The sequence below is a fragment of the Phragmites australis genome, chromosome 5 (genome assembly GCF_958298935.1).
Source record: "Phragmites australis chromosome 5, lpPhrAust1.1, whole genome shotgun sequence".
NCBI classification, from domain to species: domain Eukaryota; kingdom Viridiplantae; phylum Streptophyta; class Magnoliopsida; order Poales; family Poaceae; genus Phragmites; species Phragmites australis.
The window spans coordinates 30,283,892-30,309,711 of record NC_084925.1 but is presented as its reverse complement, the minus strand read 5'-3'; the positions used below and the strand labels follow the sequence as shown (position 1 = coordinate 30,309,711).

At 44.5% G+C, this 25,820-nt stretch overlaps 2 protein-coding genes across 2 annotated transcripts; one reads left to right on the top strand and one right to left on the bottom strand.

Moving 5' to 3' along the window:
• Positions 1 to 3,515: 3,515 nt before the first annotated feature.
• On the bottom strand, positions 3,516 to 4,853 carry LOC133917573 (uncharacterized). Its single transcript, XM_062361453.1, has 6 exons — positions 4,476 to 4,853; positions 4,337 to 4,393; positions 4,139 to 4,183; positions 3,993 to 4,040; positions 3,658 to 3,894; positions 3,516 to 3,574 (listed from the first exon to the last, which is right to left on the bottom strand). Exons 1-6 carry the CDS (start codon positions 4,554 to 4,556, stop codon positions 3,554 to 3,556), a joined length of 489 nt encoding a protein of 162 aa, XP_062217437.1. The 5' UTR covers positions 4,557 to 4,853; the 3' UTR covers positions 3,516 to 3,553.
• Positions 4,854 to 21,277: 16,424 nt separating this feature from the next.
• LOC133919190 (serine/threonine-protein kinase Nek6-like) lies at positions 21,278 to 25,352 on the top strand. The gene is made up of 13 exons (XM_062363499.1): positions 21,278 to 22,016; positions 22,123 to 22,189; positions 22,520 to 22,585; positions 22,669 to 22,715; positions 22,802 to 22,847; positions 22,977 to 23,057; positions 23,150 to 23,192; positions 23,293 to 23,339; positions 23,670 to 23,751; positions 23,858 to 23,907; positions 24,008 to 24,081; positions 24,162 to 24,213; positions 24,297 to 25,352. The coding sequence occupies exons 1-13, from the start codon at positions 21,931 to 21,933 to the stop codon at positions 25,152 to 25,154; spliced, it is 1,599 nt and encodes a 532-aa protein (XP_062219483.1). The 5' UTR covers positions 21,278 to 21,930; the 3' UTR covers positions 25,155 to 25,352.
• The last annotated feature ends 468 nt before the right edge of the window (positions 25,353 to 25,820 follow it).

Here is a 25,820-nt window from a genome sequence, read left to right as displayed (position 1 = left end):
GGGCAAGCACAGGAGGTGGCACCGCTTAAGCAGATGGCCAGGAGGTGCTCCAAAAGGTGAGGTCTAGCCATTAGTTCATCTATGTTTAACCCTAAGTTGCATATTTGTACATCAGTTGTGTGACTATACGTGCTAGTATTGCATTCCTATTTCATTTGGAAAGGTATATGACAACCTTGGAATAGGAATTATGAACTTTATGAATGTATTTGAGAGTGGGCCTTCTAAAAATGGCGAGGTGCAGTGCGCAGATCACTCTTGTTTCATTTCACAAGAATGATACAAGCCTATGTTACTGTATATTTTAAGATAATTTCCACACTATGAGAGGATTGTAATTGTAACCAATGCAATAGCAGGGAGATATGTCAACTAAGTCACTCCATCTTGTAGGTCATAGTATTAGGCAGTTGAACTTTACAACTTGAACCCAAAACAAATGAAGGCTCTGTTCTGCAGTATTCACTGGGATGCCGTGCATCATTGAAGGTTCTTTTGTAAAGAGGTTGTGATCTTAGCAAAAATTTAGTCTAGTAACGGTAAGTAATTGGGTTCCAAAATTTCTATACTCGAATACTGATCTTTTAGATGTTTGTGATCACTAAACAGGGCTTTTTCGGTTTTTTCACTTTCCAGGGTTTGGAAACTTCATCTCTTTGTGTATCTTTCAGGGCTTTTATCATGCGCATCTTCAATTTTTATCTATAGTGAGACCATAAATTGTGTCGCTGGACTTATGATTCTTTCCAACTTGGGCATTTTACTTTTCTAATAATCTCTTTGCCATGCTGAAACTTCATCTTTAATATTTGTCAGTTTGTAGTTAAGCTTTTGAGGACTAAAGTGTTACCATTACAATATATTATGTGTGTCTTTGTCCCAAGTTCATTTATAGCCCTAAAGATCATTGTAGTTTGCTGTTATTATCATCTAGGATTGTTAAGCTTGAATATTGAACCTTAATATGGGAACTCGCAGGTATGATACACTAGATCTGTCCTAGACGTAAGAAAGATGACGGTACAGAACCAGAAGTTGGCCCAGAAAGGGACCAGAGAACTATCTTTGCCTTCCAGGTTGATTTTGAGTAACATGTTCTACTTTTGTTATTTTATACAGTAAGATAACATTTCTAAACATCACTGCAGCTATCCTTGAAGGCAGACGAATGAGATGTTTATGAATTCTTCTCAAGGGCTGGGAAGGTGAGAGCATAGTAATCACATATTGCTTTCTTGATATAAAATGTTTCCTTGTTTCATTAGATCATTTGCTAATTAGGTAAATTTATTAGTAAAACTGTTGGCATTTGTTTCATATCTTTCCTCTATGAAGACAGATAGGTAAATTTTTAGTGACATGAACTTTATTACCGGAAACTCTATGATTTGGGACTTAATTTGTGTGATATCAAGTGGAACCACTTATTTAAAAATGTTACACCCTTGCAATCTTACAAGTGTCTAACTGCAATTTTAATTCTGATGTCAGTCAGCAATCTAGGACAGTTTGATTCCACTAACAGGGCTGTGGAAAGGTTATGGTTTCATTCAGTTAAGTTCTTCCGATGAAACTCTGCCAATGCCTCTTTCAGTGCTCAATTGTTCATTAATATTGTTGCATTTTGCAGTTTGCATGGCTTGAAGATGCAAAAGCTGCTCAGAGCTTGAATGGTCAGCTTGATATTGCGGGCATAGTAATTAAGGTAGTATTTTTCATCAGTTATTTGTTTAAACGGAATAAGAGATGGTGATCTCACATGTTTATTCAAACCAGGTGTTGCAACTAGTCATTGCATTGCAGTTTAGAATTGTTGATGAGTGATCATATACATATGAGAGATAATTATAGATGTTTATATTGATCATATACATATGTAAATAATCTGTACAGGATTAGATAGAAAATAAATTATAGATATTCAAATTAATCCATGATTGGTGTTCATATCTTTGCTTATTAAGTGCAGGAGGAAAGAAATATGGGTCATTTCCTCTCTCTTTTTCAAGTGCTCATTAGTGACGGGTCTGGATCAGACCCATCATTGATGTATAACTATTAATGATAGATCTGAACCTGATCTGTTACTGATGTATATCATTAGTGATGGTACAGCGGCCCGTCACTACTCACTAATATGGATATATTAGTGATGTGTTCGGAGTGACGGAGATTTTACCCGTCACTAATGAGGGTTATCACTCGTCACTAGTAAGCTATTCTGACGTAGTGTAATCCCAATTTCATATTATAAAATAGGGATTAGGTTTCTGCTTGCACACAAGTTGGGTGATTCTCACCATATTTACATACGGATATTAGAATGCCTTTTGGTGGCTGATGGGTAATCTTGTATCTCCGTCAATCCACGTTTCACCGGTACTGCATTTTTTTTTTTTTCTCTTCACACCTTGTGTACTACTTTCATCAGGCCTTAGTAAGATGCGTGCAAAACTAACATCACAGAACCCTGATTCTGTAGCTTAGGGGTTGTTTGAAGAGCTTAGGGGCTGTTTGATAATCTCTAGATCTGAGATAATGCTGTATTTAAAATTTCTATAATAAAATAAAGTGGTTTAAATATTTATTTTTTATTCAAAATAAAAATTAAATGACTTAATCAAATACCCCAATCTATTTATAGTTTCAGATCTGAATTGTTTAAAGTTAAATATAATTATGATACAGAATCTAAAATTCAGAATCTAGATCCCTATCAAATAAGACCTTAAATTGTAAGCTTACTTTCCATACTGCTGCCAATCACATTGAGAACAGTTCTATAGAGAGCCAGCAATGATCGAGTACCATGGCGTGGCGTTTAGGAACCAACTCGTTTTGATGCACACTAGCCATGATAACCATCTATCAAATTAACGAGCACGCTGGCTCGCATCTGAGGTGGCGCTGCACTGACGAAGGAGTCGCCGAAGCCGCAGCATGCTACGTCAGACAGCGGAAGTATCATCTCCCACTACAAGACAAACCCCTCTTTTGCAACGCATATATACGTTGCTAGAAGTTCAAATAAGCGTTGGTAGGATCAATACCAACGCATTCACTGTTTGTTGTAAGAACTGGCATTGTAAGGGTCTATTACAACGCATATATAAGTGTTGGTAATAGCTGTAAAAAACTGTTGCAAGGTTGCAACAGATACAGTGGGCTATACCATCGCTTACATGTGTTGGTATATACCCTAGACAAATAACTTTTCTAATCTTTTCCAACACATAACTTGAGATTGTTGCGATGCTTATAAATGTTGCAATTAGCAATTGTTCATCTAATTGGCCTAATTAGTTTTTATTTGGAGCCCAATTAATGAGAAAATAATTTATGCAAAAATTAATCGAGAACACATCACATGGCAAATAAACACTGATATATTGAAATGGAATTGTTGCATTACATTGAATACCATCCACATGATTCATGATAGAAGTTTGATCTAAACATCAATTCCTATTGAAACAAATATTAAACACAAGGAATAGTATTTTGCAAATGCCACACCACTGTCCATCCTCCATCAAGCATGTCATTGAAACCATCACCAATTTATCTTTTCAACCTACATTAAAAAATTGGAATCCTTTAATGCAACATTAGGAAGAAACAAAATCTCATTGTGAAGATAATAAGATATGAACGTACAAATGTTGAAGGCCAAGCAATATTAGCTCCATCTGCATCACCGATAAATTTGTAGGTTTTGTATGGCCGTATCAATGCTTCGTCTGCAGCAATTACAACATTGACACGCACTATCCAAAATTCATTTCCTATTGGGACACCATCAAGTTTGTGTGTTGGATCGCAACTTACTACTGTAGCAACAGCTACTTTCTTATTTTGACTTTTCCAGCTCTTCAAAAATACTGTAGTGCCAGCCTAGTGCATATATGGAAGTGTTTGAGCAAAATAATCAAACAACAGAAAGTTAACCATTTGTAAAAATAAATTGCTAATGAACATAAACACTCTTATACCATCGTTGAGCTGGTCACTAACCTACTGCCTGTACCATGCTGTTGTTTCTATAAAAAAAAATTATATGGAACATCAGTCTGTAGCTAAGAGAATTCTTTAAAAAAAGGAAATAAATATCATGAAGTTTAGAAGAAGTTTCTTATACAGTAGCACGCATGGCTGCACAAGCTCCTTTTGAGATATTTTTGCTCTGAAGAAAATAAGAAAGTCAGCACAAGCTCCAAAGAAACAAAGTTTTACAAGCAAACGAGTGGACAGACTAGGCATATCTACTGTGCTATATAATTAATCTATTGCAAATTATGCACGTAACAAAAATATTGTTGCTAGAAAAAAACTTTACCTGATTTTGAGAACCTTCATGATTTGAGCAATATGAAGATGTTTCCAGGCCTGCAACCTGCTGTGTATGCTATTTCAGTAACTATACATTATACAACAAATCAAAAAACATTGTAAAACAAATAAATAGTACTGGTCACCTTGGCTGCATTAGTATGCTTGTTTTTGTTGATCCTAACATCATCTTGAAAATGTTTATGTTTGGTCTGTCGTGAAATCATAACCACCAATCAGTTTTGAATTATGTTGATTTTTGAAATATGCTGAAGTTTTGAAGTTTGAATTGACATGCCATCTCAAATTCTGAGACTTTAATGAATATGAGCCAATTGGAATGGTATTGTTGCAGGTTAATATGATGCCGTAACAGCGGGTCCGCAGAATTTTGCTTCTACAAAGTAGGAAGCCCGAACCCTTGAATGGCACGCATATCTCATTCATGTAATACTTATAAAGCAAACATCGGAAGCACAGCATAGACTCATTCCTTGGCTTTATTAATGGACACAGCCTAGAAAGAACTGATCTTGCACAGAAGGGGAAACATAGCAACAGAGTAAGCACTATCTAAGCACTATCAAATGCTAGTGCGGGCCGTTACGAGCTGAGCAAATCAGGCAAGCAGGTCAAACAAAATCAGCAGCTTTGTGGATGTTCCGCAAAAGTGCGGATGTTCCGGAGAGTTTTGTGGAAGTTCCGCATAAGTGCGGATCCTCCGGCCATTTTTGCGGAACCTCCGCACGTCTGATCTTGTGTTTTTCAAAAAGGTGTGATGCCTTAGTGTGCATCACTTGTGATTGGTATACGACTAGTGTTACCGTCGATATGTTGGAGTTTGACCTTTCCTTTTCATCTTATCGCCAAAACAGGATGAGAACCCGCGACAGCTTGGGTGAGCGTCCCGAGGGTTCTGATGGGGTTGTTGGCCTGATCTTCCGATAGGTAGCGATAAGTCGGTAGGTGGACAACTCGACGTTGATGATCCAAAGGCTTCGACCCAAACAGATTGTCTCCCTTGCAATCACTACACCACAGCTCTGTTGGTTATCAACCGTGTCGCGCGGTTGACCTCGCCAAGAAGGCTCAATCCATGCAAGCGTACCGAGAACACAAGCAAGAACGTAGAAGATGCAATCTGAAATATTGCGAATAGAATTCAAGCACTCGAAGTTAGGGTTCCACAAACACTTGCGGCGGCCTAGTCGGTCCGGAACAAGAGCGAAAATCTCACAATCTGTGTGTAGATCAATATCTAAGCAAAACCCAACCCTAATTGGGGCGGCGGCTACTGTATATAAGAGACTAGGGTCGATCAAGGACCCCTGGACGCGTCCCTAATGGACTCCAACACGTTACATGGCCCAACGGGCCAAACGATGGTGGCGCAGCACCCTGACAGATTCTGGATGTCCACTTGTTTCGACGATTTCTGTTGACTCAGAAAGAATTTAGACATGGGACCAGTCCCGTTGGAAAGCTTATCTCCTTAGCTTTCGAACCATATGTAGAACGTCGAAAACGGAGTCCGTATGCGTCCTGGGCGACGATTTTAGTGCAGTCTGGTCCTGGACTCCGAAACGGACTCGAACTTGATTGGACCTCCACCTTGGCTTGGGCGCCCTTGCTGGTCTTCTCCCGTGTTCCTAAGTAACAATAAATCACAATTATTCAGTAGCATCCCATCCTTATCAAAATATAAAGGAACACTAAGGAACGAGCTCACCTCATAATTTAGTTGACGTGCACGAGCTCGTGTCAATGGACCTATTGTTGGAGGAATACTCGGTGTGTGTGTATCCGAAAGAGTGATGTCCTCATTAGGTTCTAATGAGAATAACCCTCCACCGCCTCCACCGTCGAGTATGGCGGTGGTGCTCATGCAAATTGAGCAGAACCGTCAAGCGCAGATGGCGCTCCTTGAGGCCCTCGTGCGCAACACGTCTCCTCACGGAGGAGGTGGGGCCGGACGCCGAGATGACTTCTCGGATTTCCTTAGAACTCAGCCGCCTACCTTCACACGAGCAGAGGATCCTCTGGACGTCGACCACTGGCTCCAGACGATCGAGCAGAATCTTGCTCTCATCAGATGTGAGGACCACGAGAAAGCGCTCTTCGTCGCCCATCAACTTCAAGGCCCGGCGAGCGAGTGGTGGTCCAATTACTTGGCCATGCACCCTGCCAATCATCGGGTGTCTTGGGTGGAATTCCACCAGGCATTCTGGGATTTTCATATTCCTAAGGGTCTTATGGAGTTCAAAAGAAGGGAGTTCATGGACCTCAAGCAAGGAGGCAGAACCGTCATGGAGTACGTGCAGGTGTTCAACCACCTTGCACAGTATGCTTAGGATGAGGTTTACACCGATGAGCGGAAGTAATACTGCTTTGTCAATAGCCTCAACTCGAAGATGCAGGACCGGCTACCCGCACACGAGTTCACCGACTTCAACAAGTTGGTGAGCACGTTCCTCATGGTGGAGTTCAAGCTCAAGAACCACCAAGAGGAGAAGAAGCACAAGAGGGGTCCGTCACCTTCCGTGGGTGGGAGCTCTCAACGCGCCCGCACGGAGAGTCAATCTCCACCATCTCACATGTCGGCCTCGACAGCCCCACGGCCGATGTGGCTGGTGCGGCGTCTGTCTTTCTCCGCTCCACAAGGGCAGTCTACAAGACCCGTTGGCTCTCAAGTGAGCGTGACAGGTGGCCCCGGCGGTCCGTGCTACAACTGCGACCGTGTCGGCCACTATGCTTGGGATTACGCATATCCGAAGCCGGGAGCCGTGGTGACCGCTCCAAGGCCACCACCGGCTTATTCTGCACCTCAGTACTCTCAGGCGACCCACATCCCCAATCGTGGCCGAGCACGCCACACCACCACTAAGGACGTTCACGAGAGTGACACTGTCCTGATGGGTATGTTGTCTGTGCATTCACATTCTGTCATAGCTTTAGCAGTTGTTCTTTTCAATTCTGGAGCCTTTCACTGCTTCATAGCAGCAAGTTATACTCAACGTCATGGGTCGAAAGTCAGCACCACCCCTACGCCATATCTTATAGATGCACCTGGAGCCAAGGTCCTTATTAAGCAATGAGTGCCCAACGCCTCGGTAATCATCAATGGGATGTCTTTTCGTGTGAATTTGTTAGTGATGGACTCGAAGGGGATAGACATCATATTAGGGGATGAACTGGCTCACCAAGAATAAGGTGGTCTTAGATTGTGCTCAGCAGACGGTTACCCTAAATGGTCCGTCCAGCACCCGTATTCAATTGAAGCTTGAGGGTGTTGAGTCTTGTCTCTTTGCTTTGAAGGCTGTCCCCACCATAGAACTATTAAGTATTCCTGTGATGTGAGAATTCCTGGATGTCTTTCCGGATGAATTGCCAGGAATGCCACGACCGAGCAGTGGAGTTCTCTACTGATCTCATGCCCGGAGCGGCCCCAATATCAAAAAGGTCTTATAGGATGCCGCCAAACGAATTGGTGGAACTGAAGAAGCAGTTGAAGGAGTTACTAGAGAAGGGGTTCATTCGCCCAAGTTCCTCACCTTGGGGATGCTTGGCACTCTTTGTGAAGAAGAAGGATGACACTCTGAGGATGTGTGTTGATTACCGTCCGTTGAATGTGGTCACTATCAAGAACAAATATCCTCTCCTTAGGAATGATATTCTGTTTGATCAACTGACCGGAGCTCTAGTCTTCTCAAAGATCGAGTTGAGACTGGGCTATCATCAAATCAAGGTTCGACCGGAGGATATTCCAAAGACGGCTTTCTCAACCCTCTACAGGCTATATGAATTCACCGTCATGTCCTTCGGATTGACGAATGCGCCGGCATTCTTTATGTATTTGATGAACACGAGGTTCATGGAGGAATTGGATAAGTTTGTCGTGGTTTTCATCAACGACATTCTCATATACTCCAAGACTGATGCAGAGCATGTAGAGCACCTCCGTATTGTTCTTGGCAGACTCAGAGATCATCAGCTTTATGCTAAATTCAGCAAGTGTGAGTTCTGGCTCAGGGAGGTAGCTTTTCTGGGTCATGTTCTGTCAGAAAATGGTGTTGGAGTCGACCTAAGCAAGGTGCAAGATGTGCTTAAATGGGTACAACCCAAGAATGTCACGGATATCCGAAGTTTTCTCAGACTTGCGGACTATTACTGTCGGTTCACCGAGAATTTCTCCAAGGCCAATGACCGAGTTACTAAACCAAGGCAACAAGTTCGAGTGGTCAAGTGAGTGTGAGTCCGTTTTTCAGACTTTGAAGAAGTTGCTCACAACCACTCCAGTTCTCGCTCAGCCAGATATGAGCAAGGGTTTCGATATCTATTGCGATGCTTCTCGCATGGGCCTCGGATGTGTCCTTATGCAAGAAGGTGGGGTTGTCGCTTATGCCTCACGATAGTTGAAGTGCCACGAGGAGAACTACCCAACACATGACTTAGAGCTTGCTGCAGTGGTGTACGCTATGAAGATATGGCGCCATTACCTAATGGGCAACTTATGCTGTATCTACACGGATCACAAAAGTCTCAAATATATCTTCACTCAGGCGGATTTGAATATGAGGCAGTGAAGGTGGCTCGAGTTGATCAAAGACTATGAGCTGAAAGTTCATTATCACCCTGGTAAGACGAATGTAGTCGCTGATGCTTTGAGTCGAAGGGCCCATTGTCATTATCTTAGAGTCGAGCCCGGGAATGCCACACTTTGTGATGATTTCCACCAGCTTACACTTGAAATGGTTTTGGACGGTTTTCTCGCCAATCTAGAGATCAAATCCACTCTCCTGGATGATATCTGTCGGTGAATCAGGAACCAGGGGTCCCCAAATCCCGAGGCCAGGCCAGCAATCCGCCACGTGGCACCTTCCCTCGGGGTTCATCTCCGCGAGGTACAAAAAGACTAAGTCCCGGGAGAGGGCGCTCGGGGCCACAAGCAGTGGTCCCCGAGTACCCGGTTTCCCCGATGATCTGCGAAGACCAAGTGACCGGGAAGAGAGTGCTCGGGGAGGTGAACAGTGACCCCCGAGCACCCAAGTCCCCTGACGACCAGGAGAGCCGAGTACCGGGAAGGGTGTGCCCGGGGCTGCGAGCAATGGCCCCCGGGCACCTGAGTACCCCGAGGACCCAAGGAAGGTAGTTCCGGGAGAGAGTGCTCGGGGCTGCGAACAGCGGCCCCCGAGCACTCGGTTCCCTGAGGATCCGAACAGTCAATTCTGGGAGAGAGTGCTCGGGGCCGTGAACAGTGGCCCCCGAGCACTCGGTTCCCCGACGGCCCAAGAAGTCCTTCGTCGGTGGCCCCCACAGGGGTCCAGCGGTGAGGTGTCAGCCTGTGAAAGGCCCGATACCACATTTAAGAGCGCGCGTGGCCTGTCACCTCCAACTGCTCCTGCCACGCTCGGTGTCAGTCCCTGCCACATTCTGCCAGAAGGGCGTGGGGACATTTAATGCACTGGTCCCATCCCGCGTCATCCGGTGCGCCTCGGGATAGCGTCGCGAGGCCCGAGGTGCCCCGTCTGCCGCCCTACTGTGGGAGGCGTACAAGACTGAACGGGCACGCCGGGCCGCTCTGCAGCTGCCCGGTGGGCCCTCTCCACGGCGCCTGTTGCCAGCGCCATTATGATGATCGAAGACCAGGTGGGGGCGCATTTTCAACCCCCTGTCACTTCGCGCAAAGGCCATGATGACTCCCTTTCCATTTATGGTGCCTTGGAACTCGTGCCCTCCCTTTCAGGGCACGCTACCGTCGGCGGGTATTTAAGGCAGCCGGTGGGCACAGACAAAGACAAGCGAACAGAAAAACCCGAATCTGAGTGAATCCAGAGAAGAACAGAGGAACGCTCGAACTCTCAGACACTTGCTCAGAGATCGAAGAACATCTTCGTACAAGCATAGAAGCTGAGACCACCGAAGAACAAGGAGCCCAAAGCTCTAGGATAGACAAACATTCTTGTAACCAGCAACATTCCTGAGAGACATTCTCAGGGCATTTATAGCATCCACACAGGAGTAGGGTATTACGCTCAGTGCGGCCCGAACCTGTCTAAAAATCCCTCCAGTGCATTTACTGTGTTATGCATTAGATCATTCCACCCACCTGCCATTGCATTTATATCCATTTATCTCTCCAGCAAACATATTCAGAATCATCCCCCCGGCCGAATCTCAAAAAGGGGTCCCTTAGGATCCCTGCGATAGGAGTTAACCCTCCGACAATATCAAAGCAGCTCAAAAAGATGATCAGGGCATTCTGTGGTTTGGGAACCGACTAGTGGTTCCAAGGGTCAAAGCACTGAGGAAGAAGATTCTAGATGAGGCTCATGACTCTTTGCTATCCATTCATCCAGGGAGCACAAAAATGTATCAAGACCTCAAACCATGGTTTTAGTGGACTCGCATGAAGCGAGAGATCGCTTGATATGTAGCCAACTGTGATGTCTGCCGAAGAGTGAAGGCCGAGCACCTCAAGCCAGCCGGTACACTTCAGCCCTTGCCCATTCCTTCCTGTAAGTGGGAGGAAATTGGAATGGATTTCATTACCGGCTTGCCAAAGACCTCGAATGGGTACGACTCCATATGGGTCATTGTGGACCGACTCATGAAGTCAGCACATTTTCTTCCCGTGAAGACCCAATACAATGCAAAGCAGTATGCAGAGTTGTATTTCACCCGGATTGTGTGCCTACATGGGGTTCCAAAGAAGATCATTTCTAATCGAGGCACATAATTCACTTCTCACTTCTAGAGGAGTTTTCAAGAGGCTATGCAAACTAAGTTCTTTCATAGCACGGCATGCCATCCTCAGACCGACGGCCAAACAAGGAGGGTAAATCAGATTTTGGAAGATATGCTTTAAGCTTGTGTTCTCACTTATGGGAAGAGGTGGGACATATGTTTTCCTTTCGCGGAGTTCTCATACAACAATAGCTTCCAAGCGAGTATTGAGATGTCGCCGTTTGAAGCTCTATATGGCCGAAGGTGCCGAACGCCGCTGAATTGGTCCGAATCCGGCAAACGGGCTTTCCTAGGTCCGAATTTGGTCAAGAAGGCGGAAGACCATGTTCTGAATATCCGCAAGAGTCTTCTCACGGCTCAATCCCCGGCAAAAGAGCTATGTGGATTGTCGCCGCCGAGACCTCAAGTTCGCAATTGGAGATCATGTGTACCTGAAGGTTTCGTCGCTCAAGGGTGTTCGCCGATTCCAAGTCCGAGGCAAGTTAGTGCATCGATACGTGGGACCATTCCAAATTGTTGCTCGACGTGGAGAGGTGGCATATCAACTGGACTTGCCTCTGTCTCTCTCCACCGTGCATAACGTCTTCCACGTGTCGCAACTGAAGAAATGCCTCCGAGTTCCAACCGAGGTCATTGATGTTACACCGCAGGAGTTGCAGCCGGATCTTACATATTGTGAGCGACCGATCCGGATATTGGATGTAGCGGAACGCAAAATGCGGCAAAGTTCCATCAAATTCATCAAAGTCCAATGGAGCAACCACTCGAAAGATGAGGCAACTCGGAAGCATGAGGATAAGATCCGCTCCGAGTATCTCGACCTCTTTGCAGGATTGTAAAAGTCGTTGTAAATTTTGCACAGTTGGAACATTTCGCATGTATGTGTTCATCACCATGTGGAATAAAAAAATGTGTGCATTGGATTCCATCTCTCACAGCATGATGTCTACTCACAGCGTGCTCATAGATCTCTTCCCCCGACTCGTACCGAATCTCGGGATGAGATTCTTCTTAAGGGGGGAGGTTTGTCACGTCCCAAATTCTTAATCACGCAATTAAGCATAATCATACTTTTTAAGCATTATGTTTAATTTTGTGTAATTGTAATTCGGAATACTAATGCACTTCGTTAAAAGTCAATTGGATGAGAGAAACTAATCCCAGAGAAAAAAGAATAGAAATCGCATTAAAAATACCTCTTTTCTCTAGCACGTGAGGCCCACATGTGGGCCAACCACCCCTCACTCACTCCCTAGGCAGCAGCCCCACCCACCTGCTCCCTCACCTGTGCCTCTCCAGTGCTCGACCAGCCAAGCAAGGGAGCAGCCCCCTCTCACTTCCCTCTCAAGCTCTCTCTCCCTTTCTCCTAAAATCCGAGCTCAAGTAGAGGAATTAAGGTATGCATGTGGTACCATTGCATTCTAGAGCTCATAAGCTACTCATCCATCCAATTCATTTTCGTTTTCTCGAAAGATTTGAGCCGGATTTGATGTCTTTTGGTGTTCTTGGTTGAAGCACGAGGAACACCGGAGTTCTTCGATTTCCCTCTGTTTCCTCCATTCCCCGGTAGTCACTCAACTCCACAAGCATCTTGGGTAAGTCCCTTAGGCTCCCCATGGCATGAATTCGTGATTTGGGTGGTCGATTTTGAATTGGAGCAAAGTTCATGAGTTTTAAAGTTTTTGGACCAAAATGATGATTTAGATGAGATTTGAGTTGGGAATCAAGTTGCTAGGTTGATGAGTGAATTCTAGACTCCATAAATCATCTCAAACATATTTCCTTTTAGATTGGAGAGGATTACAAATTGATTTGGCAAAGTTTTCCCCTAAAATGGAGCTTTTCTGGAAAGTCCGGAAGTTCCGCAGAAATTCGTGAATTTTCCGCAAAAATGAGGAACTTCCGCAGTTACTATTCATGAGGCGGTCCGAAAGTCGTAAAATTCATAATAAATTCTCCGTAGCTCCAAAAACTATAAAACCAATTTTGTTGATTTCGTAATAACCTAATCTACTTGTTAAAAATGTCCTCAGCCATGAAATATTTAACTAAATTTCTGAGATAAATTAATTAGGTTAAGGCTTCATTAATTCACCGTTGGTTCTTTGCGAGTCCAAAATTGATGAATCCAATTTTGCTAGTTTCCTTATAACTTGTTCTATCTAGGGAAAATGTTTTCAGCCATTATATGCATTTTGTGGCATATATTTGCACTTTATTCATACTCATTGCATTGCACGCGTTGATCCTTTTTAGAGAACGCCGATCCGTCGATCCCAGAGGCCGAGGGCGATCCCGACGCGCCCTACCTATTTGAGCCAGTGCATCAAGGCAAGCAACTAAGCATATTGATTTCTCTTGTGAAATTGGATAAGTCTAAAATTGATGAAAGATGCTTATGTATGTATGCATGTTTAGTGAGTCAGTGTCGGATACCAAAGGGTAGAACCTATGCCGATTGCATTCTTCTACCTTGAATACTTGTGTATTTATATTCCTTGTAGCCTTGAGATGTTGTCAATGTCTAGGTATGAGTTCGACTTATATGCTTAGCCATGCTTAGGTCATTCGGTAGAAGTCGAACGACGGCGCATCCCTATGTTCGCGAGCATAGGACCTTCTTATGATTACATACACTTGTTGAGGTTGAGGTGGTTGTATGAGTGGTGAGTATGAGACGAGGTGTGGGCGGTGCTAGGAGGTGTTTTGTCCTGCCCGAATGTGGAGTTCCCTTGGGTAGCACCGATCGTCGGTGTTGTTGACTTTAGCACCTACCTTACTCACCACATGCCAATCTAATGGTAAGGCGAGCCGAATATCTTCGTGGATATGGCTTTTTGGGTGTGGACATCGACAGTGTGAGCGGGCGGGCTTGTAGTGGTACTAGTTTGCTCCAGGAGTAGTTCTAGTACCGCCGCGCCGAGCGATGCATGATCCAAACGGTTGGGGCTGGTTGGAAAAGGTTGTCACGAGTACCCTCTTGTGTGCACTTTGGCCGGTGGCATAAGCCGAATGGTCCTCGTGTCGTGTGGGTCCAAGAGTATCCCCTGCAGGGTGTATAAACAGTTCGAACTGTAGCGCTCTCGGTCATGAGCACGCTTCTATATGGTTTACTTAACTTGTGGTTCATCCTTGCTAATGATCAATGCATAATCCTTGGAGTCAAGCTATGTATATGTGCTCTATATAGTTTAAATCTTGCGAGTACCTTTATACTCATGTCTGCGCTTTCAGGTACTCCTGTTGCTAGTGAGGAGGCTGTTTTTGGCTACTTCGTGCCTATCGATCAGGGTGGTAGGCAAGAGTAGTGCATCCTACTCTGAAAGTGGTATTTTTGAGACGGTGCCTAAGGGCATGTGGCGCCATTCTCTTTTGTTGTTTATAAGTTTAACTTTCCGCTGCGTAGTTTTTTTGGGGTTAGGAGTTGAGGGGTTTTGTCTCCTCCTAGCTCGCTTTTATTGTAAATTATTGAAACCAGTTGCATGCTTAATACTTGTAACATAAATGTTTATTACTCGCTCTTTATTAAGCTATGTTGTGATGTACATGTTGGAAGGCATGTGTTCCGATCCTTGGGTACAAAACACATGCCGGGACTACTGGGATGATATTCTAATTAATCATCGAGATTGTGATTATGAATAATGATCCTCCTGATGATTAATTAGAATATTATTTAGACGGTTCCCCACACTCACGAACAATGGTTGCACCGTCATTCGACTTCTACTGAATGACCTATGCATTGCTAATCATTTCGATTAACTTGTAATCTAGACACCAATAACATACTCAAGGCGACAAGGAAAGGATGAACAACAATTCAAGGTAGAAGTAATGCATTCAACATAGGTTCTACCCATTTGTACCCGACCTCGACTCGACACATGCAAACATACATAAACATAGTTCATCAATTTTAAACTTCATCTAATTGGACAAAGGTGCAATATACTTAGTTATTTGCCTTGCTGCTCAGGTGGTTGACTATAATTACCCAAGTAACACTCGCAAAAATCTAGAAGATTAGAGTCGTCATCAACCACGGTCATCTCCCGCTCTGGCTCCTTATTCACTAAAGAAGAGCTTATGCAATGATGAGCATGAGTGAAATGCAACAATGCATGTTGCAATATGCAAATGAAGAAATGCCATCAAATATGCCACATAATACCTGAAAACATTTTTCATAGTTATAACAAGTCATAAGGAGACTAGCAAAATTAATTTCGCTAATTTTGGACTTGTGAAGAATTAACAGCGAATTAATGAAGCCTTAACCTAATTAATTAATCTCAGAAATTCAATTAATTATTTAATTTCTGGGGATATTAATAATAGGTAGAGTAGGTTACTATGAATTTTACAAGTTTCAGCAAACAGTAAATTGTGTGAAAACGGTTCTGCTGAGTTGACCGCGGTCAGACCGCCAACAGGGGCTGTTAGACCGCCGGGGGTCGCGGTCAAACCGAAGGAAATCGTGGTAAGATCGCCAGCGAATAGAGAGGTTTGGGTTCTGACGGTCAGACCGGCCCAAGGGGCGGTCGGACTCCTGGAACGGCGGTCAGACCGCTGTATGCGACCGGGGGAACTTGGTGAGCTTGCCGGCGACTATTCCGGTGATTCCGGTGGCTTTTAGGGTGGGGATTTGAACCTAGAGCATCATCTTGACCTCCTCTACCGCATAGAACCACACGCATAAGCCGAAATCGACCAAAACTTAGCTATTGCTACCAAAACATCAAGAACTCATGAACTTCAACCCTAGCCCCAAATTCTTGGATTTCGACCAACCAATTCATGCATTCATGCCATGAGAGCCTAGGAGACTCACCTAAGATGCTTTACCGAGGTTGGGGACCACCGGGTGAAGGAGGAAACAGAGGGAAATCAAAGAACTCCGATGTTGCTTGTGCTTCAACCAAGAACACCAAAAGACATCAAATCCGGCTCGAATCTTTTGGGAAAGAGCAAACAAATTGGAGGGATAGGAAGCTTATGAACTAAGGATCACGTGAGTACCACATGCATACCTCAAATCCTTCTCTTGAGGTTGGATTTTGGGAGAAAGGGAGAGAGAGCATGAGAGGGGAGTGAGAGGGAGCTGCTGCCCTTGCTAGCTCGGTTGAGCACGGAAGAGGCATGGGTGAGGGAGCAGGTGGGTGGGGCTGTTGCCTAGGAGGGAGAGAGAGAGAGGTGGTTGGCCCACCGAGTGGGGCCCATGTGCTAGAGAAAGGAGTCCACTTTAACTGTGAATCCCATTCTTTTCTCTCCCGAAATTCTTTCTCTCATCCAATTGACCCAAAACGAATTGCTCTAATGTGCCAAAATAATTCCCCTCGAATTTAATTATGACACTAATGACACATGATTAAACTTAATCACACGATTACGGAATTTGGGACGTGACAATGGTTGACCTATTTGCCTGCAAAATCGATCTACTCATGGGAACAATTGTGTGACCTTTTATTGGCCAACTTCCAAAGAACCTATGAGTATCCTGCAAGGAAGATTACTTACATATCCTTTGACAGGAGAATGATGAGAGTCTACGGCAATTCATCAAGAGGTTCACTTAAATCAGGAATACAATTCCTGAAATCAAAGACCCTTTGGTAATTTAATCTTTCCGACAAGGAGTGCGGAACAGGTGATTGACTGAAGATATGTCTATGCAATTACTTTAAAGTGTCAAGGAGCTATTCGAGATGGTCGGTCGCTGTGTTGCAGCAGTAGAAGAAATTGAATGGAGTTGTTCCCTTGATAAGGGGGAAAAGATGTCTCAGCCTAGCCTAGAGGGCAAGATCTCTAAATCAACCAATAAGCACAAGATTAAGAAGAAAGCCGATAAGGCTAAGAAGAAGAAGGTTAAGGCACCAAATGTTATGGCAATGGCAAGTAGTTCAACTCCCATTATTTTCTTGACAAGAGCAAGAAACCCTCATCGAAGGAGGGCACAAACAGAAGGTGGCCCTCCTACTCACAAATCAAATACACATTACTTGGCTACTTGCTGTTTTGTGCTTAAACAAGTGGAAAAGAACTTGATAACAAATTCTTTGAGTAGGCCTTCTAATTATAAACCCTGATAGCATGAAGAAGATGAGGAGGGTGATGATATATTATTCCAAAGTAGTGAGCATACCATCAACCATAAGTTTGGGGGATCCGTCACCTATGATTCAAAGCAAAAATACAACTGTATCGAACAAGAGACCTGTGCCACAACTCCTTCGATGCCAAACATCCTCGAGTGGTCAGACATCTCGATCATGTTTGACAAAATTGATTATCCCGACTCGATCAGCCACACCTGTCGTTATCTGATCATGGTTGATCCCACCATCAACAATTGCAAGGTAAATCAAGTTTTTATCGATGAAGGAAGTTCTTTGAATATCTTATTTATTGGTACTTTGGATGCTATACATGTATCTACAAGGATTGAACCTGTGAATCATGCCTTTGATAGCATAATCTTGGGCTCTTCTACCACGCCTATCGTCCGAGTCTCTCTCCTGGTCACTTTTGGGACATTCAAGAATTTTCTTATAGAAAAAAAATTGTCTGACATGGCAGATTTTGAGATGACACACAATGCTATTCTTGGTCAGCCAACTTTGGCCAAGTTCATGGTTGGTGCTCACAACGCATACCAATGCGTGAAGTTGATAGGGCCAAGAAGTCATTATAGTGCGTGGAGATAAGCGAATGACTCTGAAGTGCGACAAGAAAAGTTTTGAGTTTGTTGAGCATTTGCCATTGTATGATGTTAATTCCGTACGGAAGCAACGCAAGCACTCTAGGTCTAAGCTAACTCCTAGGCATAATGACTCCAAGCCTAAGCTAACTCCTAAGCGTAATGACAACATCAAGACTATTATGTTGGGCTCAAAAGAGTTGTCCAAGTGTGTCCAAATAGGCTTCGCGCTGGTTCCTAAATAGGAAGTCAAGCTCATCATCTTTTTTCAGGCAAACATAGATGTGTTCACATGACAACCATTAATGCCATCGACAAGTGGATGATGCATGTCATGTTGAAGAAGGCCAACAACAAGTGGATGATGCATTTGGACTTTATTGACTTAAACAAGGTCTGCCCAAAGGATCATTTTCTACTCCCGAGGATTGACCTGCTGGTTGATTCAATTTTTGGATGTAAGTTGCTTAGTTTCCTAGATGCGTACTTAGGTCAGATTAGCATGTGTAAGGAAGACGAGGAGAAAACTTCTAACATCATGCCTTTCGAAGTTTATTGCTATGTAAAAATATCTTTTGGTTTAAAGAGTGTCGATGGCCCATCTCTTCTCTCCCTCGTTCCCCATCTCTTCTCTTCCCCTCATCCCCATTCGCACAATCGCTCATCTTCTCTTATTTTCCCTTGGCAACAGATGTGGATGGGAAGATTGGTGTCCATGACCTCCTCAGTGACGTCATGGATGACCTCCACCACGATGGAGTCCATGATCTCCTCAGCAATGGCGATCTCAACCGTCGACGGCGACGACGGCCACAACCTCCTATGCGACGGTGACCTTGAGGGATACTGCCTTACCATATGCAAACTGGTTCAAGGAGATGAACCGTACCACCAGGTAAATCTTCCTTATGCTCTTTTGATCTTTCTTTTTACGTATGTTTGATTCTGTCATTTATTTCTTCCCTATGGTTGTTGGATCTTTGAGTTCTTGAAAATTCGATTTGTTTTGCATTTTCTTAGTGATCTGGCCGTGCTCTCGGTCTCCTCTCTCCACTAAGATCAGCATCCATCAAGATCATGGCCTCCTCACTGCCCTACCGCAGGAACACATCCGCATCCGCGCATTGGGCCTGAAGTCGCACCGTTGAAGCCTTGTTGAGGGACGCTAACCACAACAACTCCTCAGAGATAGCGGCCACGATCACCTCGGCGACAGCAGCCACAACCACCTCGACGACGGCGACGGTGGCGCTGCATGATTTTTTAGTGAAAAATCACTATCTCAAGTTGTTCTAGAGTAGCCAGGGATAACCGAGGGTTATCACTGTTCCAAAATCTTTGACGGTCTAAAAACCATCTGGAATGATGGGTTCTGAATCGTCTGAGACTAGTATTTGTGTTGTAGTGATGTGAGTAATGGGACTTAAACGTTGCTATTGTCCAAATGCCGTACCAGTTGAACTAGCCATTGTTTATGCAACAATCATGGTCTTTCTAAGCTCTAACCCATCTTACGCTTTCCATAAATTATAGCTCTACATTACATGGGTTGGCGTTTTTAAAAGTTTAAAGAAACTGCAGAAAGCGCGCGCGCTCTGTATATGTTTGTCTCTGAGTGTTAGTCTTTTCTTTAGCAAATATTTTGTTTGTGCAAAATCCAATTTGTGAGAGAAGTTGGTCAGAGACAGTTTTCGTTTCTCAATTCAATCTCCACGTGTGCTTACATGTAAGCTGTTGTAGAATCCTACCTTTTACCAGCACTTAAAGTTTAATTTAATCTGTGGGGAAGTTGAAGTAAAAACTAGGAGACAATAAAATAAAGCTTATTCTGAACTTCTGAATACATTGTAGCTATCCTTTGAAATATTACCTTGACATTTTTTTAAAAAATATTTTTATTCCAGCCTCTATATAAATTACTACTCAACCCTACATTCTTACGAAGCCTAGCCATGGCTGTGGTCTGTGGATAATGGACCAACAAAAAACCCCAAACTTTTAAATAAACCCGGTAACAATGACATAGAGAAGTTTAAATCGCGAGGAACGTGAAACGTGAGCCTGTGACCTGACGTATACTACTTTTCTTCAAAGCGTAGAAGCATTTAGTAACAGTCCTACTCGTACAGGTACAGGACGTGTCTGGACGTGGCCCAAATGTCAAACACGTTGCCCTCTCTCTCTCTCAGCAACGTGGACGTCTCAAGTCCCACCGGCCTCACCAGTCACCACAAGCGTCAGATTCCACATCATGTTGTGCTCAAAAGCATTCTCGGAAGGGCGAAAAAAAGAACGAGATAAAAACAACTCAATCAGCACTAATAAAGTACTCCATTATCTATCATGTACCGAACCTGATGCTGTGGTAGACCATTAGGGAGTCGATGGCCTGTCTCGTTCGGAGCTTCGGGCGTGACCGATGTATATACAGCAAGACGGATGCGTCATGACCATCACCTGAAGGTAGCCTTTGGGCATCAACTAGGAAACCCCATTTAGGCAGAAAGATTAGCAAATATATATCCTCCTGGAACACCAGTTGGGCTCCGAGTCAAAAATGAACTATACCCATGATTAGGCAATCAGCAGCCCCCTCTGATATAAAATTAAGGGGTTTGATTATTGTTGAGGTAAGGAATATAGGGTCTTTCACCGGATGGTCCGTAATGATCAGCTATAGATAGTACTAACTTTAGATCTTTGATCCATGACCCCGCGCGACTAAGTCGATGCTAGCGTGACCACGATCAGAGCCTCTGTAGAGTTTTCGTGATTAATTCTTACTAATCACGGGATAGATACTCGTCTAGATCAGTTAAATCTTATTTAATACTGTTACTCACATTATTTTTCTTCCTCAGATAGAGTGTAAATCATACATATCCCTATCCTTAAGCAGAGTGTAACAAAGATGAGTAGTGTCCTAACGACAAGGCACAATTTTCCTCATGAGAACCGCAAAAAACTGGTCTCCTTTTCTTCTTCCTTTCCTTGTGCATGGCGGTGTTGAGGTTCAGGGCTATCCAGTGTTTCAGTCAGAGCATTTCACCCTGACCACGAGCCTCGCCTGCACGCCACACAACAGTGGTCTCGTCTCGAGAGTGACCTTCATTATCGGCTGCCTGCCTGTGGTACAGATCTGGTGCATAGTATCGATCGGGATTATCTTACTTCACCGTGACTTTGACGTTAAGAGATCCCAGTCCGCACAGCACGGCACACCTCCCGAGGAGTAGAGTAGGAGAGCACGTGCATGTGGCAGCAGCAGTAAACCGCCGCGTGAACGGCCAAAAGTAACTGGTCATCGGTCACCACAATTATGAATCGCAGATTTACACTCAATGAACTACTGGGTTAAGAAATACAGTACTCAGTTGCTCTGGTACTCTCACAGTTGTCGCCGGCCAGTGTTAAGCAGTGTGAAAAAAGCAGCAGTTTTTTTCCCTGCAGGCCGCTAGTGTAGAGAGGAGAGAGAGAGCGCATCACTTTTGGCAAGGAGTATTTGACTACGTGAGAGAGTAGGGCCGGTCGGTGCAAAGCGGCCAAGCCCCACTGCCGCGGAGGAAAAGGGCAGTGTGAACAAGAAGGTGCAGCGTGGGCAGAGGAAAAGCATGCGGCAACAGCCAACCCCACCGCACTGCTAGATTGACGAAGCCAAGCAGAGGAGAGCGAAAGGCGTGCATCATCCAAGGAGGAAGAAAGGCTCACACCATCCACCGCCGACGCGAGCAACGTTCCCTCCACTGCTACGCGACGCTGCTGCACCAGCACCACCGAAGCCGAAGGAGAGAGATCGATTAATTAGTTTGGTTAGTTCCATGCACAACACGGCAGCTTCGTTGTAGTTGCGCCCTCCCCTTCCTCCGACCTCCGTCTCCGTCTCCGCCTACCGGGCAGACAGCCTACCCGACACACAGTAATAGAGCGCGGCAGAGTAAGTAATACATCATTGCGGCCTTCCCTCCCACACGCGTGCACACCAGCGCATATTAACTCCACGCGCACGATCACCGCGAGCACCATTCACTCCTCCTCGACGCCACCGAACCAGCAGCCACGCCGCTAAGCGCACAGAGAGAGAGAGAGAGAGAGAGAGAGAGAGAGAGAGAGAGAGGAGAAGGGGCACGGCACGGCACGGCAGTAGAATTCCGGCAATGGAGCAGTACGAGGTGGTGGAGCAGATCGGCAGGGGCGCCCATGGCTCCGCCTACCTCGTCCTCCACAAGGCCGAGCGCAAGAGGTGCGTGCGTGCGTTCTCCCTGCTCTCGTGTTTCTTGGCCGGTCGTGTGCGATTCTTGATGTTCTTTTCCCTTCCCTTGGCTGCTGCTGCGGCGGCGGCGGCGCAGGTACGTGATGAAGAAGATCAGGCTGTCCAAGCAGAACGACAAGTTCCAGCGAACCGCCTACCAGGAGGTAAGCCGTAACCCAAGCTAAACCCTTGCGATTCCCAGCTCGAGCAGGAAGCAGTCCTCGGAGAGGACGCACCGACCATGTCCATACCTGCATATGCGCCAACGATACCGCTGCTGTTGCATTAAAAAGCAGACTTTTTTTTCATTACTGAATATCGCAGTGACACATAGATGATCAAAGTTAATAGACATGTGCTGTTTTACAAAAAGTTACGTGCGATGGAACAACGTGTGTTGCTCGAATTTGCACACGATTTGTGTGTTCATGCCTGCTCCGGGAGAGGAAATGAAATGCCTGCTAATCAACTGGTTGCTTTGGATTGCTGTGCAGATGTCTCTGATGGCAAACCTCGGCAACCCGTACATCGTCGAGTACAAGGACGGATGGGTTGATGAGGTACAAATTCCGTGCCAAATTAGGCCAATCCTAAACTCCTAATACGCAATTGTAAACGGAATGAATTTATTTTGTGATTGCAGGGGACCTCCGTGTGCATTGTCACAAGCTACTGCGAAGGAGGTGACATGTAAGCTCTGACATTTTTACTCCCCCATGCTGGTAAACAGATTCAGTCTTCAGTGTCTTAGCATACTAACAACATCGGAATCACAGGGCCCAGAGGATCAAGAAGGCGAGGGGCGTCCTATTCTCTGAAGAGGTAAGAACAGTACTGCAACGGTAACTAGATGAAGTGGTACGGGTATTTACAGGTGCACCCAAAAGCAGTAGAAATTTGTGCTGAGATCACGAACTTACCTCTGCCTGCTTGGTTCTTGTGTGATGCAAGAGGGTCTGCCGGTGGTTCACGCAACTGCTCCTGGCCCTTGACTATCTGCACTGCAATCGCGTGCTCCACCGTGATCTCAAGGTAATTTTTTTTACCTGTGTCCGCAAGTTCATTGATTCATCTGGTATCAGGCAGCATCACCTAATATTTCCTCGTGTCCTGCTGCCCTGCAGTGTTCCAACATTTTGCTGACGAAGGATAACAACATCAGAGTTGGTAAAGATGTGGATACTAAGTATTCGTGCTGAATTACTACATCTGTTTTTTATGAGATGAGGTGCTATGAGATATGAATAATTCGTCCTCTCTTCAACAGGTGATTTTGGGTTAGCAAAATTGCTCATGGAGGACCTTGCCTCATCGGTATGACTCACTCAAATGTTTTCAAACATATTTTATATAAATTGGTGAACGTACTGGCAAAAGACATTTCAGGGTAGAAATCAAACACAACCACCCGTAATTTTGGTTGCTACTATGTTTTCTATGCATTTGATATTCAATCACATTGTTTACAACAAAAGCTAACAATAACAGTGACATGAAAAGAAAATGCTGTCCTTACAAATAAGTCATAGAACTTCAGCATATTCCCACTAGAATATCCTAAGGCCCAAGAACATATCGAGTAATATTTTGACACAAAACACATAATGGCTCCATTGTCACTTTTCGATATTTACAATTTTTCAGGTCGTAGGAACCCCAAACTACATGTGCCCAGAAATACTAGCAGACATACCTTATGGATACAAATCTGATATATGGTCACTTGGTAATCTCCCAGTACTACTTCTCTTAAAGTTACAGTCTCTGGTCTTGTACTATGATGCATAACAAAATTAAACAGCTGTGGAAACCTTGCTTCTCCTTTACCATAGGTTGCTGTATGTTTGAGATTTTAGCACACCGCTCTGCGTTCAAAGCTACAGTAAGTGCTGATACAACACGCGTTAAGGATACACTACCTCAATATTTATTCATATAAGTCTTGAAAACTCATGAAATATTTCCCTCTGTTGCTTGTGAAGGATATGGCAGCATTAGTTAACAAAATAAACAGATCTTCGATATCTCCGATGCCCCCAATATACTCATCAGCACTGTGAGTATTTAATCTCATTTTAGTGATTGCCCAGTTGTATACATCAAAACTTCTACTAAACATGAGCCATTCTTTCCCAGGAAGCAGATAGTAAAGAGCATGTTAAGGAAAAATCCAGAACATAGGCCCACTGTAAGTCTAAAAAGTTCAGTTAACTGTTTCAATCAAAGGCACCGACACAGGACCAACATTCAAAGTGAACCCAAAATTTACAGGCTGGGGAGCTGTTGCGGCACCCATATCTGCAACCATATCTTGCTGAATCATGCAGCTGTTCACCAATCTATCTTCCAGTAAAGCCCACCAAAAGTAACCTGGGAGACAAGCAGTCAAGGAAGCCAAGCAGTGGCAGAAAGCGAACCACCAAAGCCAATGGATCCAATGAAGCATTAGAAACTGCAGCAGAGCACACTGTGGAAATAAGAGACAGCTCCACAAACTTTTCAGATGTCTCAACTATTGGTACCCAGGAAGCCTTCATTCTGCAAGTTCCAGGGGATCTTGATTCCAGAAACAAAGAACAGCGGAACAGTGATGTTTTACCATTTCAACATACAGAGGAGAACTTGATGACGACAACTGATCGACAGATTGATGAGACCATATGTCTTAAAGCTATAAGAACCAGTACTGTAGCAACTGAGGCCCCAGTCACTATTGCACATCAAAAGCTTAATGAGGCACCGATGCCAAATGAGGAATTGACGATTGGAGTAGTGCAAGAACAAAGGAAGGATGTGAAAACACGCTCCTATCAAGGAGCTAAGCCAGGCTTATGTGACACAGATATGACAGAGGAATCGTCACCGATTAGCACGCTAAAATTGGTACACACAGATAGCGCACCTGCTGAGTGGGATCATCTGAACATAGTTCAGCAGAGAGCTGATGCTCTAGAGTCACTTCTCGAGCTCTGTGCCAAGCTCCTGGAGCAGGAGAGGCTAGAGGAGCTTGCAGGTGTTCTTCGACCATTTGGCGAAGGAGCTGTGTCATCTAGGGAGACAGCAATATGGCTGACCAAAAGCCTCATGACTCCACCGAAGTTTGGAGGGTCACCAACAAAGCTTCTGTAACATACAAATTTGAGGACTTTGTCTGCGAGTTGAGTGCTATTTCGAGAGTGTATATAGCTTCACCAAAATTGAGAATTCATATTTCTGCTTACTGAGGTTCGAGTTTTGTCTATCTTGATGTATATGGTTTGCATGACTGTGGGCATTGTGTGCGCTAACTATTTATTGGCTATTTATTGTACAATTGCATCTCCTGCCTGTTTGCTTCTACAAGTTTTTCGATGTAATAATGGAAATGATATCGGGTTCATAAGTTCATTACCATTTACTTCCATAACCAAGAACTCGAAATCATTGCACAGATGTCATGTTACATTAGTCTGCCAACATTTACTTCTTACGTGAATGCCAAAAATTGGCATGTTACTTTAGTCTACCACGTGCACAGCTAGAATCACTTTTGACTCCGTTCAATCTGCTCGATCATTCAGTGCAAACACCCCGTTTGGCCCCGATCATCCCGCCGTCGGTCACTAAGTTGCGTCCATCACCTGCACAACATAAGATAAACACACATGCATCTCCAACTCTATCACAGGGTAGTCAAAATCAAAATTCTCAGTTGATCAGAACATCTCAAACAAATCGTGAACACCGGATGATTTGGTGCACACTCCTCCTGAACGCCGGACTATCTGGCGTGTGTAAACCATCAGACTGGGCAAC